This window comes from Balaenoptera physalus, assembly GCF_965194825.1.
Source record: "Balaenoptera physalus genome assembly, chromosome: 14".
Classification (NCBI taxonomy): domain Eukaryota; kingdom Metazoa; phylum Chordata; class Mammalia; order Artiodactyla; family Balaenopteridae; genus Balaenoptera; species Balaenoptera physalus.
In genome coordinates this window covers 55331435-55344901 of record NC_138893.1, presented here as the reverse complement: position 1 = coordinate 55344901, position 13467 = coordinate 55331435, and the positions used below count along the sequence as shown (strand labels likewise).

General features: G+C 48.5%; 1 protein-coding gene across 50 annotated transcripts in view; it reads right to left on the bottom strand.

Moving 5' to 3' along the window:
• SORBS1 (sorbin and SH3 domain containing 1) overlaps nt 1–13467 on the bottom strand; it is a 243276-nt gene that overhangs the window by 14218 nt on the left and 215591 nt on the right. For 25 of the 50 annotated variants that reach the window (XM_082423545.1, XM_082423591.1, XM_082423594.1 and 22 more), the window contains 4 exons: nt 11603–11717; nt 11335–11460; nt 9661–9855; nt 7262–8035 (listed from right to left, as the gene is read on the bottom strand). In XM_082423545.1, coding sequence (XP_082279671.1) covers nt 7262–8035; nt 9661–9855; nt 11335–11460; nt 11603–11717 — 1210 coding nt within the window. The remainder of the gene's footprint in view (nt 1–7261; nt 8036–9660; nt 9856–11334; nt 11461–11602; nt 11718–13467) is intronic. The other 25 variants (XM_082423555.1, XM_082423560.1, XM_082423563.1 and 22 more) reach the window with 1 other exon arrangement.

Genomic DNA, 13467 nt, shown 5'->3' with positions numbered 1-13467 from the left:
TCTTCCATATTTGCACACAGAAACACAAGTCGGCCCTCTTGGCCTGGAGCTTTTGTTTCATTCTTCCGAGTGAGCAGCCCTTCATGTGTCCTTGCTCTGTGGCCCTGCTGCCTTTCTACCTTCAGTTCACAGCGGTCCCTCAGAAATCTGAGCCTGCCTCCCTGGGGCTGTTAATCCCTCTGGATCCACAAAAAACACCTGGTGCATATATGTCCATGACACTCTCTCACATCTCACCCCACCCCCTCCATATATACACTACCAAATGTAAAATAGATAACTAGTGGGAAGCAGCCGCATAGCACAGGGAGATCAGCTCGGTGCTTTGTGACCACCTAGAGGGGTGGGACAGGGAGGGTGGGAGGGAGGGAGATGCAAGAGGGAAGAGAAATGGGAACATATTGTATATGTATAACTGATTCACTTTGTTATAAAGCAGAAGCTAACACACCATTGTAAGGCAATTATACTTCAATAAAGATGTTAAAAAAAAATAAAAAATAAAAATAAAAAAAAATAAAAAAAAAAAAAAAAAAAAAAAAAAACACCTGGTGCTCCTATGAGTTACTGAGCATTCTCTTCCAGCTCTGGGCGTGTGCCAAAGCCTTGAAGCCCAAAATAAAATGTCCACAGGCTAGAGGCCAGCAGGAAGTCCTGGAGATGTGGACAGGGCAGAGGCCTCCACCTCCATGTGGCCCCGAGCCCCCTCTAGAAGCGGCATGAGTCTCTGCTCTCCCAACCTGCGTGCGTCTCTCAGAGATGGCGTACCTCTGCTCATCACATACCCCAAATCTCCTCTCCTCAGACCTCACCTCTCTGTTGACCCACACTGGCCTCCCAGGGGACACTGGACTGGGAGGGAGGAAACTGGGTTCCAGGACAGGCTCTCACAGTAATTTATTGATTTTTGAGCAAAATGCTTAACTTCTTTGGATTTCAAGTTCTTAGGAAAATAAGAGGCTTGGGCATGATTTACATAAATATCTTTTTTGGCTCTAAAGTTCTAATGTAGTAATTAGACTGTGCTCGTCCTATGAATTGAGAACCAGGGCTGGGCAAGGCTGACCTGGCTTAAGGGGGCCAGCACTCCACTCACTGCCCACTGGAGATGGGGTGGAGGGCAGCTTTGACTGTCGCCTCCGGGTGGCTGGAGAGCTCACTTCCGGCAGTGTGGGAGGCGAGGAGCTGCCCGGATGGTAGAGGGAGAGATGCAGCTCCTGGAAGACCACAGGCAAACTCTGCCAGAGGAGTTAGAAGACCTGAAAGATTTAGGCTCTTGGCTTTCAGCTCTAGGAAACCTCTGCAGGTCCTGCAGAACAGTCTGACTCCACTGAGTTTTCCTCTTGCATTTATTAAGAAAAAGATCCCAGCTTACATATAAAACTAATTACCACCAATTAGTTCAACTGCTTACCACCTAGACTCAATCTCCTTGCAGATCAGTCCACAGACAACACATCGGCATTGTTGTAATGTGAATCTGATGACAGCACTAAACTTACAGGCTCAGCCTTCTCATAGTCTGTGGTGGGGTCTGTTTCTTTCCCAAAACAATCAGAGGAGTGATGGCAAATATGTATCCAAGTATGAAGGAACCAAAAGCTTTCCAAGAGGATGCCTTTGTACTCGAGGTGAGAGAGAATAACGAGAAGCACTGATTTACAGAGTGCAAATTCTAAATGTTCTAAATTCTGGATTTGTGTAACCAAAGTCAAAGAATTCTTCCACCTTCTACGTTCTTCTCTCCCCCAACCCCATCTTCCTCTCTCAGGTGGAATGGAGTAAGGAAGATAAAATAAACTACTTTTGTTTCTTTTCCCTGTCAGCAAGTATTTATCGAGTCCCAGCTACTTGCTCTGTGCTAGGTGCATTCATCTCCAGGAAACCTCATTTGATCCTCATAATAACTCAAGAAGACAATCAATATTTACCTCATCTTACAGAACTACGACCCAACATGTCAGAGTTGGGAATTGAAGCACCAGGATTTGAACCCCATTCTCTCTGACTCCAAGTTCCCTGCCCTCCCAACACACCCTGATCTGCCGGGCTGTGCTCTGCCAGAGGGGGAGACATCAGAATAGCTGAAGGAGGTGCCCATCAAGAGACCACCTTAAGTCGCCCCGTACTCTGCAGCTGGCATGAGCGTTTCTACTGCAATCCTCCATTTCTCCTAACACCTTTGTAGGGGTGGACACTGCAACTGCAGGTCTTAGTTCCCTGCACCTTAGGTGTTGAGCGCATACCTGCTGATCATTTTTCTAAGAACTGCAGCCAATGTCTCTCCATCCTGTACATTGTTGAACACCCTCTGTATATATTTAGAGATTTCCCTTCTGAGTGAGTCAAAGGAAAATGTTTCCCCTTATTCGGTGGGTATTTTAACATTTTTAATTTTCTTTTTGTTCTTGTAAGTTGCATCACATGCTTTCCCTTCTACTTCTGATTTCCATGCTCAAAGAGGGCCTATGCCTTTGTTCTTACCTTTCTGGGAACTAACCTAGTTTCCATGCGGTAAGGGACGTTCCCTCTGAGTTCACCGAAGCACATCTTCCTGTCGTCTTTCCCTCTCTCCTCTCCTTTCTCTAAGGCTGTAGTTTGTTCTTGTGCTTCTCAGATGCTTTGAAGACACAGAGCTTTCCTGAATACTTTTATTTAAACGTGATACCCTCAGATTTTACCGTTTGATTGGCTTTCTCCTCTTTAGGACCCAAACTGACATCACACAGGTTTTGCCACTTTTCTCAGGCCTCAGTGTTGTCATTGTAAAAGTAGAATAGACTGGGGGTTCGTAACCTGGGGGGCGTCTGTGGACTCCTAGGGAGCTCTCAGAATGATTCAGGTGTGAATCTCGTAAAACTTTATGCAAAATTGTGTGTGTGCCACCCTCTTTCCCAAACTACTGGCCTAAAGTTCCTCAGCTAACCTCAGATTCTCAAAGGTTCTGTGATCCAGAAAAAGTTATGAGTCACTGGAGTGGATGATACTTAAAGATTCTTTTAAATTCAGAAATTCTGTGAGGATCTCTCCCTCAATTGTAGGAGCTCTTAACAACCAAGTCTGGATGCCAGTCTGCAAACAGTGCTTCTATCTTGGGGAAAGCTCAGAAAATATTTGATGATGCTAATGGTGGAGATTTTCAAGATGATATTCCCCTTCACTTTCTTGACCAATTGTCCTAAACCTTCTTGGCCAATATTTACACGCAACAAAATCCAAGAACTTAGTTGATAATTCTGAACTCTTGGGCATTTTGAATGTGCCTGTGTGTATGTCTTTGTCCAACTGGTTAAGTTGTCCCTCAAAAAACAAAAGGGAAAGCTTTTATTTTTCTGTTGTGGAAGTCCACAGGTCTATCATAAACCCCCTCCTTAAAATTTTGTATTTGTTCTTCTCTCTCTTGTAACTGAAATTCACAGGATTTTTAGCTAATCATAGAATATCAAATCTAGCAGGAAGTTATCTTTGTCTGAATCTTTTGTTTATGGATGGGGAAGCTGCCAGAGAAAGGAAGTGATTCACCCAAAGACACACAGCAGGCTCATGGCGAAGCGGGAGCTAGAGCCCAGGAATCCTGACCTTCAGTGCAGCACTCTTCCCAATGATCCTGGCTTCCCCTAAACACTCCCTACCTCTCATTCACCCCTTCCTGCTGTTCAGAGAACACGCACCTAAAATCATGAGCAACCAACCCAATGTCACATCAGTTTGGGAGTCTACAAAGGAGTGAAAAGTCCAACCCTTTCACAATGAAGTGCTCGCACAGCTGCAGAGCTGGGGGCAGTGGGATGGGCTGGACAGGTGACTCAGGAGAAGGAAAGCAGCAAAGCAGGGGCTAACACCAATTAGGGAATGCTGATGAGCAGTTAGCAAGGGTCACAGGACTTGAGGAAGATGACCAGACACATCGTGAGAAGGTGCTGGTCAGTATCTACATGAGGCACCAATCAGCCCTCCAAGCTCTGCTCCCAGCCCCTTCTATCCACCTGCGGACACGGAAGCGTCAATGAAACCAGGAACTCACGACTCCCCTCCCTCCTTTCACATTCCTACCCCTGGGGCTTGGCTGGGCTATTTGCTTGCCTTGAATGTCGCCCTCCTGCTGTTCACCTATCATAAAACTCCCAGTTCTTTAAGCCCCAGATCAAAAGCCGCTTTTCTCTTAAAGTCTTTCCATCTTCCTCTTCCTGCTGCTGATTATTTCTTCCCATCTTGAACTCTCAGAGCGAACTGTTTGTGACCCTCCTTGCCTGTCTGCGTTATAATTGTGAACATGTCTTATTCCCCCAGTGGAGCTCATACACTCCTTTAGTTGGGGTCAGTCATATTGTATTCTTTCTTTCACTCAAAAAATATTCATTGAGTGCCTTCCACATCTCAGGGGTTCTGGTCCCTAATGCTCTAATGGTGACAGACAAACAAAGGGACGAATACAATAGAGCTGATAAGTGCCCCTTTAGGTCAGGTGCAGGGGGCTGTGAAAGCACAAAGTCCAGCACTTAATCTAGTTTTGCAGGGGGAGGGAAAAGTTGTCAGGAAAGGTTTCCTGGAAGGAGTAACATCTAAGTGGAAAAGTGAAGGACAGGTGGGAATTTCCCAGACATACAAAGCAGGGGAGGCTTTGGAAGGTGAGGCTGGCTTGCTGTCTAAAGGGCCAGATCACATGGGGCCTTCCTAAGCCCACGAAGGAGGAGAGACTTTCCTGAGAGCAAAGGGGAGCCCCTGACGATGTTCATCCCTCCGTGCCTCTTGCAGCACTTGGCACAGTGCCTGGAACATCCTAGATGCTTGAATGGAAGAGGCAATGGTCATAACATTTCCCAGTGTCTTTTCATGCTCTCAGGTTAAATTCCTTCGACTTCTGGGTCAGATACTCAACCTAGCTTCCCAACAGTGATAACAAAATTGAACTACTGGTTTAGCACCCCACAGCAGGGACAAGAGTGGCTGGCAATTTCCCTGATAACACAAACTGGTCTGGAATGCATTTATTCAAATAAGTGACACAGCCTGAGATCACATCTTGTGACTGGATCGCCAGAGAATACCTGTCATTCCGGCCCTTCCCGTCTTTAGCTCTGTCATCCAAAGAGGCCCTCAAGAGGCAGAAAGCTTCTCTTGCAGGACCTCATTTCCCGGGTTGCCATCCTGCTCCCAGTCCCAGGAGGGGAAGGCAAAGGGGCTTGGGAGGGAGCGTGTGGGCAGGAGCCCTTTTCACACAACCCCCAGCTCTCAACAGGGAGCAAGGCCGGTGCCGTGGAGAAGGGGCTTGTGCTGGGAGAGCAGGAGGAAGGGAGGGGACAGGAAGTGATGCACTTGGGGTCTGGAAGCCCACCAAGAAAGGAAAATCAGTTTTCAACAAGCCTGGCTTTCTGTGTTGCCAGCCCCCTCCTCTCCTTGTTAGGAAGCGGGAAGCGCGTACCCCTAATCTCACCCGAGCGCCATGCGCACTTCCTGTGCACACTGGGTCCTGGCGTCAGGCCGCAATGACTCACTGCTGACCGTAACGAGGTCTCCAGGCCCCATGTGCCGACGTAGAACATTTACAGAATTGTTCCTGTGTTGAGACATTCACTTCTTTTCAACCAGCCACTTCACCCCCTCTCCCCCAGCGAACTATTCTTTCCTGGACTGGACACACCCCTCTTCCCTCACAGAACACCCCTTCCAGGAGCACCTGCTCCCGGGCCAGGTAAAACCCTCCCCAGGTATTCTATTTTCTCAGCCCCCCACAATCCACTTTAGGGAGCCTTCCCACATGCCAGGCACCACACCCACCTCATTTAATCCTTACACTGCCCTGTGAGGGAGGGACAAGTTCCACTCCTACTTTGCATAGGAGAAAACCAGTGGGGAGGCTAAGCCTGATTATTTATCATTATCCCACACTGCCCTTCCCCGCAGCGATGATGCCCCACTCCCCGCCACAGGCTGGGGCTGCAGGTCTGGCCTCACCTGTGCTTTAGGCCGCTGGGCTCCTGCAGCCTCCAAGCACACCTCTACTGCTGTGTCCGCCACTCTCACTGAAACATAAGGCTCCTCAAGGGCAGGGAGGAGATAACCCCTGTATCCTGCCCAGAGGCTGGTGTCTACAGGCCTTGAATCAATTATGTGTTGAGTGAGTAAATGACACTTTAAAGGGAAACTGGGATTGCAGGTCTGCGGATCAAGCATAGTCTATCATGGGCATCATGCACAGTAGATAATAAATGATTTGGAGACATCTTCAAGAATTCTATCTGGTTCGAAAAACATTCTAGAATGTTCTCAGTTCCAGAAGCAGCTCTCCATCACCCAAAGCGGATAGCTTCCATTTGTAAAGTGCTGACATGTTCCGTTCCCAGCCCCTGTGCTTAGCACTTTACATGCATCACTTCGTGGAATCCTCTCAACCAGACTATGAGGTAGGTGTTATCTCCATTTTATGGATGAGGAAACTGAAGCCCAGAGAGGGGAAGTAACTCACTCCCAAGTCACTAGACAGTAGAGGTGAGCAGGCATTCAAACCTGGCTGCTTTAGAGAAGCTGCCAAAACCTCTGACTTTTGGGGTAGTAAACAACATAGCCAAAATTAGAACCATGATCTAACTGCCAAGTTCATCTCCCCCTGCCCCCAAATTTTCAGCCCTCAAAACATCCTAGGGCCGCCCTGGTCCAAACCCCCAAATCCTGATAGCTGACCCGGAGAGAAAATGGGACAGTCACCTAAAAACCTGGCCTGCCATTCAAGGAGCCCAGCACTGGGCCCCTCCCTCCAGAACCAAAATGCATTTGCTCTTCAGTGAACAAGTCAGCTCCCACACAAACACGAGACAGGACGAAGACCTGACGGGGCTGAGCGCTGGCAGGCAGAGCACCATGGGTTATGGAAACGAAGCGTGTCGCACACAAAACCAAATCACACGGAGCCAAACCAAAGCCTGGTGTTCTCAGCTGTGTTGGGGCAGACCAAGGATCATCTCCCAGGCACGACTGGGCCGGGAGGAAGGCCTTCCTTCTCGTGGGCTTTTGCACCAGGCCAGGAGGTACCCAACGTGGGGGTCGCTCCTGAATCACCTTGAGAGGCCAGGATACAGACTGTCCTTTGCCTCCACTGTCCCAGCCCTGACACCTTAATGGATGACCCCTCCGTTCCCTCCTGGGTCATATTTTTGTTCCCCAAAAAGAAAACAGCTCTCACGGGCGTCCACTCGGCCAGGGGTGAGCCCACCCTGCTGCTGGCCAAGACACCCGGGCACACGTGGTCATGCTGCAGGCCTACCTCGCTCGCACCAGTCCGAGCGGCCTTCCTCTCGGCCGGCTCGCCACCTCTCTGCAGCTCTGAGGGCTCAGCCTCCCTTCCCGGGAAAGGGCTACCCCGGGGCTGGCAGGGCCGGCTCTCCTCTGGGGTGTGGAGCTCTGGGAGTCTCTGTTCGGTGCTCAGACACCTGACCACGTCTGACGGTCTCAGGCAGCTCTTCTTAGAGATGGCGGGTCCACCCGGGCATCTCTCACCTGCCTCCCTGTCTGCTCTCCTCTCACGTGCTCCACTTCCTTCTCGCCACGGCTGCCGCTCACCCTGGCCGCTAAAGGCGTCGCTAAGCTCCGAGATGACCCTGTCCGAACGCCCAAGCCTCGGCTGGGAGAAGCTATCCTTGAGGACCCCTGGAGGTGGCACGTGGGCACCACCATCTCCGCTGGCGAGGAGGGAGGTCTGGGCACCGGGCGCCAGGGAGCAGGCTTTGTGCGGGGGAGGCAGGGCCAGCGGGGAGACTGCCGAGCGTGGGGTGGCCCGGGCCGACCAGCTCGAACGGGGGAGGCTGAGGGTAAGGGAGGAGCTTGGCCTCGCCCACAAGGCCAGGGGTTCAGGGCTATAGACAGAAGCCTCTGGCAGAGGAGGCAAGGGTGGGGTCAGGGCCAGAGGCCGCCTGCTCGGGACTCCTACGGTCAGCGAGATCCACTCAGAGGTGACAGCATGCATCTCAGGGGACAGGGCTCGGCGGGCGTGGGGCAGAGATGAGGGGGCTGGCATGATGAGCTTGCTGTGACCGGGAAACTTCAAAAGAAAAGGAGAGAGAGGAAAACAAAAGAAAGAAGCAAAAGGCACAAGTGTCAGCACAGAGAAGAAAAGAGGAAAATAATCACAAGGGATATATGGAGAGGAATGAAATGGAGAGGAAGAGCAGGACACTCTGGTGTCCGAAAAGGAAATCATCTGGTTAGGCTGGGAGAGAAACTGGGATGTGGGTGCATGCGTGTGGATGTGTGGGTGTGTGCAGGCGGGGGGAGGATGGAGAAGCACGCGGTATGGAGATGGGAGAAAGGCTCCCATCAGGGCAGGAACAGACGGTGCCGGCTGGTCTGCGGAATCAGACTTGTAAAGGGACACACTGGAAGCTCCCCACCTCACCCCACCCAACTGCCTCTGCCAATGCAGCCTTGACCCAGAGCCATGAGGAGAAAAAGGTGGCCTGGTTGAACCACCGTGCTGTATACCTGACACTAATATAATATTGTATGTCAACTAGACTTCAATAAAAAAATGTTTAAAAAGGCCTGCCACTGCTCTGACCCTTCTTAGGCTTTTATTCTCTCTAGGGGGGCTCAGCAGAGAGCCTTCTAGAGAGGAGTATGAGTAGTGTAGTCATCTTGTTTTATAGCTGCGCTTGGCTACTACAGTCAAGCGAAAAATCTAGTTGAGTTCCCCATGCTATGACGAAGCAGAATGCCCTGCGCCTGGCTCACACCCTCTCCTCGAGAGATCATAGGATCTGGATCTCGCTGTGCAGGAAGCCCTGGGTCAGCCCGTCTCATGCTTTCTGCCAAGAACCATCTCCTGGGGTCAGCAACGGCAGGTGGGAGAGGAGGAAATGATTAGAAGATGAGAGAAAAGAGGCACCATCCAAGTGTCCCCAGGCCCTGCTCTCATTTCTCTGGCCATACTCCCTGTAACTTACCACTTATGGTCAGTCTATTTCACAAGAAGTCACCCCACTGTGCCTCTCCTGAACCCAAGGTCTGAATTTTTTCTTGGCTTTGGGAAAGTGGGGATGGGTCTGGAATAATTTATATTTTCAAACAAGTTTGTTCACAATTAATGTTCAGGGAAGCAAAGATCTTATTATGCCTATAAATCTACTTCTTTTCAGCCCAGTATAGACAGAGACACTGTAAGTTCCTTTTCCAACCCGGTTCTTGATTGCAAAGAATACTCTGAATCCAGTCTATATGTCTGAGGATGAGCACATGAAATTCTCTCTGTCAATCTTTGTCTTCTACAGGCCAATCCTGACCAGTAAGATGACTAAGAGAACCATACTGGCCATGGTATGTATGGGACCGTGGTGGTATCCAGACAACCAGCTTCACCCAGGAAGGGATGCTCCCAGAACAGTTTTGGACCAACTGATAATGGTGCTTATTTCTCTCTCCCGAATCATCTTATCCCCAGAGCAATCACCTTAAGCACTTCCTTTTCCCCAAGATAATATTTCTCCCACCAAGTTCTTGAAAAATGCCATTTGTACACGTGAAAACAAACCCTGGTGTGTATACTCTGCACTGCTGCAGATGGTTCTTAATCACAGTGTTGCAGAACCACCCTAGAGGGGCTGTGTGCTATTATTAGCACTGAGGTTTGTCGTGCTGAGTGTGAAAACCAGTGGCGAGAAGCTTAGGTACCTGAGGGCTTGCAGTGGCACTACGACTTGGGGAGGAGGAGAAAGGCAGGTCGATGTAATCCACGGGGTTTTTCACCAACGGCCGTTTGATCACGTCCACATAGGTGATGGGGAAGATGCCTTGCCGGGATGTCCCTGGGATCCTCCCTTCGTACCAGTTCTCGTCCACCTGTCGAAGCAGTGTGATTCTCTCGCCCTGCAAGACACAGAAAGGCAAGGCTCCTTGTCCTAGCAGGCCTTGGCACGTCTGAGGCCCCTGCCTGTACCTTGTGCTCTCCTGCATTATTTATTACATTCTTTGTTCAGAAGAACCTTCTTTGCTAGACCTGGATGGAATTAGTTATCACTGGGATGGAGATGTTAACAGCACTAGAGATACCTGGAGGCTGTTAAGCTTGGTCTTTACATATTTTGGTAAAGGAGAAGGTCAGACTCATTCTCTCAAGCTAACAGGCAAATGTAGTACTTTTGACTCATCTAATGCAAAATAGACAGATATCCAATCTTCTTCTCTAAGGTAAAGGTTTTTGGGGTTCTTTTTCTTTTTTTATGTAATTTTTTTCCTGTATTATTACAGAAAAATTAAAACATAAACATGAGGCAGAAAATAATCATTACCATAATATTATCACTTGGGGGTAACCACGGTTAATATTTTGGTGTAGATAATTCCATGTGAATTAGACTTGCACATACTTTTTTCTTATGAAAACTGAATATGCACTCTATTCCCCTTTCCAACTTGCTTTGTTATACTCAATAACATACAGTGAACCTCCTTCTTTATCAAGAAATAGAATTCTACGTTTTTCCTGGCGGTGCACAGCTTAATGGCCCACTGCAGGATGTTCTATTGTACACACATATAATGGTCTAATTATTGGTCTCCTGATGTAGGGCAATTAGGTTGCTTCCACTGTTTCTCTTTTCTATAAGCTGGCTCATTTTTTCCCAAGGCATAAGCTCACTTCCCTCAATCCTCAGTAAAATTAGTAACTTGAATACCTTCAGCCAGTAGAGAATTTTGGCATGTAAAGAGAGCGTCTGAATTCGTGGGAAGGGCAGTGTCTCTGCACAGCTTAACTCTGTTCAAAATAAGCATGAGCGCCTTGAAGGCAATGACAACACTGTCGTCTCCTGCTCAGTGAGCCCCAACTAGATGCCACGTGTCACACTGGGGGCTTCACTGAGGCTGTTTCATTAAATCCTCTCACAGCAGCTCTGGAAGAGGGCCATTTGTCTTCATTTTACATATGAAAAATCGCAGCTCTGAACAATTACTTAACTCCCCCAAAGCCACACAGCTGATAACCTATGACTCTTGGCTTCAAAGTTTCTCAGACTTCTCCTGGACTTCCTTTTCTCCACATTAATGTTGTACCACCTAGTTACCAACACAGCACTTCTCACATTACTAGGTGCTCGATAAACACTGAATACGGTTTATAAAAGAGGTAGGTCTGTGATTCCAGAAATCATGGACCTTTCATTAGTGAACTCAGTGTAGGGCTTGTTTTTTTAATACTTCATGGCAGAAATCCTCCAACTGCCCTCAGCGCAATCCTTGATGGGGCACGACAGCCTCACCACAATGGCCACCGCTGCAGTGCCCCATCCCCGCGATGACAGCGCCACCCAGCGGGGCCCCCTGGCGTGGGATGAGAGGGCAGCTTACCTTTCTGAAGGACATCTCTACTTGGGTATCACCATTAAAGTTAAACTTGGCGACAGCTTCGCCATATTCCAGAACCTGCACTGGTGCCAGCTTTTTGGGCTGAGCCTTCTCAGCAGGAGGAAGAAGCTGAGAAAGGAAAAAAGAGGCGAAGGAGAATGGAAAAGAGAAGAAAGCAGAGAAATGAAAGGAGGAAACAAAACACACGTTAAATGAACTGTGCTTTGGGCATGACCAGGCTTTTCCTTAGAAAGAGAAAGAGCCAGAGTACCTCGATGTAGGTGCGGGGGAAGATCCCCACCCGGCCGTGGTGCTCTCCTTCATACCAGTTCTGATCGATCTGCTTATAAATGTACACGACGTCTCCCTTCTGCAGAGGAAGCTCCCTGTGGACAGAGGGTCACAGCATCTTACCAGATGTCCCGATGTGTGTAAGATTAAGATGCCCCATGTTTTAGCAAAAGGAGACTTCGAGTGAGGTCAAAGGGGACAAGTTACAGAAGAGGCGGCGCCATATGTGGATGCGAGAACCCCACTATTCAGGAAACTGCAGCATATTTGGCATTTTTCCAGTCTTGTGGGATGGAGGTTAACTTTCAAACTGACAACCACTTGAAAGTGCTCAGACACCTTATTAGTTTGTTGTGGTTTCCCCAATGTATTTTTTGTCAATGCTGTCTTATGCTCAGAATATTTATGCAACACACAGTGATGCACCCAGCAGTCTTAGCTGCTGTTCATTAATGAAAAATGTTTCCTTCTAGATACTTTCACTACCCTCTTCTATGCCCTAGAAATGCATGCCTTCATTACCCATGACATTTAAATTACCCTCAAATTGTTTGTGACATACTGATGTCCTTTTATCATTCTATCTGTTTAGCCATCCATCCACCATTCATTTCATTACCCATTCATCCATCCATCCATCCATCCATCCATCCATCATCATGCAGTAGAAATGCTCTGATATTAGGCAGATCTGGGTTCAAAACCCAGTTATACCACTTACCAGCTCTGGTACCTTGGGCAAGATATTTAATCTCTCTGAGATACTTTCTTTATCTGAAAATAGGAGCTAACTCAGAGTTGTTGGAGAATTCAGCAACAAACTACAAATAAAACACCTAGCATGGTGCCTGTTACATAGTTAACACTCAGTAAATGTTAATTCACTTTCTTTTCAACATGGAAAAAGGATCTTGGAAAGAAAAGTGGATTTTCCTTCAAATGTTCTTCATGCCCCTTTTCAACTTTTCCATATACATCCCTTTGTTTGCCTCAATAATATGTTAACCGCTAACCAGGACTCCATTTTAAAAACTGAGAGAGAAAGATAAATTTTAAGCAACACAAAAACTGTACCTTGAAATTTTCTTGCATTAAAAAAAAACAAAAATGGGGCTTCCCTGGTGGCACAGTGGTTAAGAATCTGCCTGCCAATGCAGGGGACACAGGTTCGAGCCCTGGTCCAGGAAGATCCCACATGCCATGGAGCAACTAAGCCTGTGCGTCATAACTACTGAGGCTACGCTCTAGAACCCGCAAGCCACAACTACTGAGCTCTTGTGCCACAACTACTGAAGCCCGCGCGCCTAGAGCCCGTGCTCTGCAACAAGAGAAGCCACTGCAAGGAGAAGCCCGCGCACCGCAACGAAGAGTAGCCCCCGCTCGCCGCAACTAGAGAAAGCCCACGTGCAGCAACAAAGACCCAACGCCGCCAAAAAAGAAGAAAAAATGACCTAGATCTTTTCCATTTGCCTCAAACCAACCGCATGGAAAGACAGGACTCTGACTGCAGTTTGGAGGGGGTGTGCCTGCTTTGCAGTGTGCCAGGAAGTCCCACGGTACGTGAGGGGTGCTGGCCAAACAAAGGGGCACATCTGGAAAACCTCACACAAAGTCAGCGCTGTGCTGGATGAGAGAACAAGGCAGCCTGTGTGGGTCTTGCACTGGTAGGCAGATTCTAACCCTAAAGAGGCCTGTGAAGGGGATCTGGGACATTTATCTCTGGAAGAAAGAAGGTCTTTGGCCAAATTCTTGCCATAGCCCTCCCTGGGGGAGTTCTGAATCCTCCCCTCTATTTACTCTCAACTATGGACACACAGATGAGCAGAACCCTCAGAATATCCACCC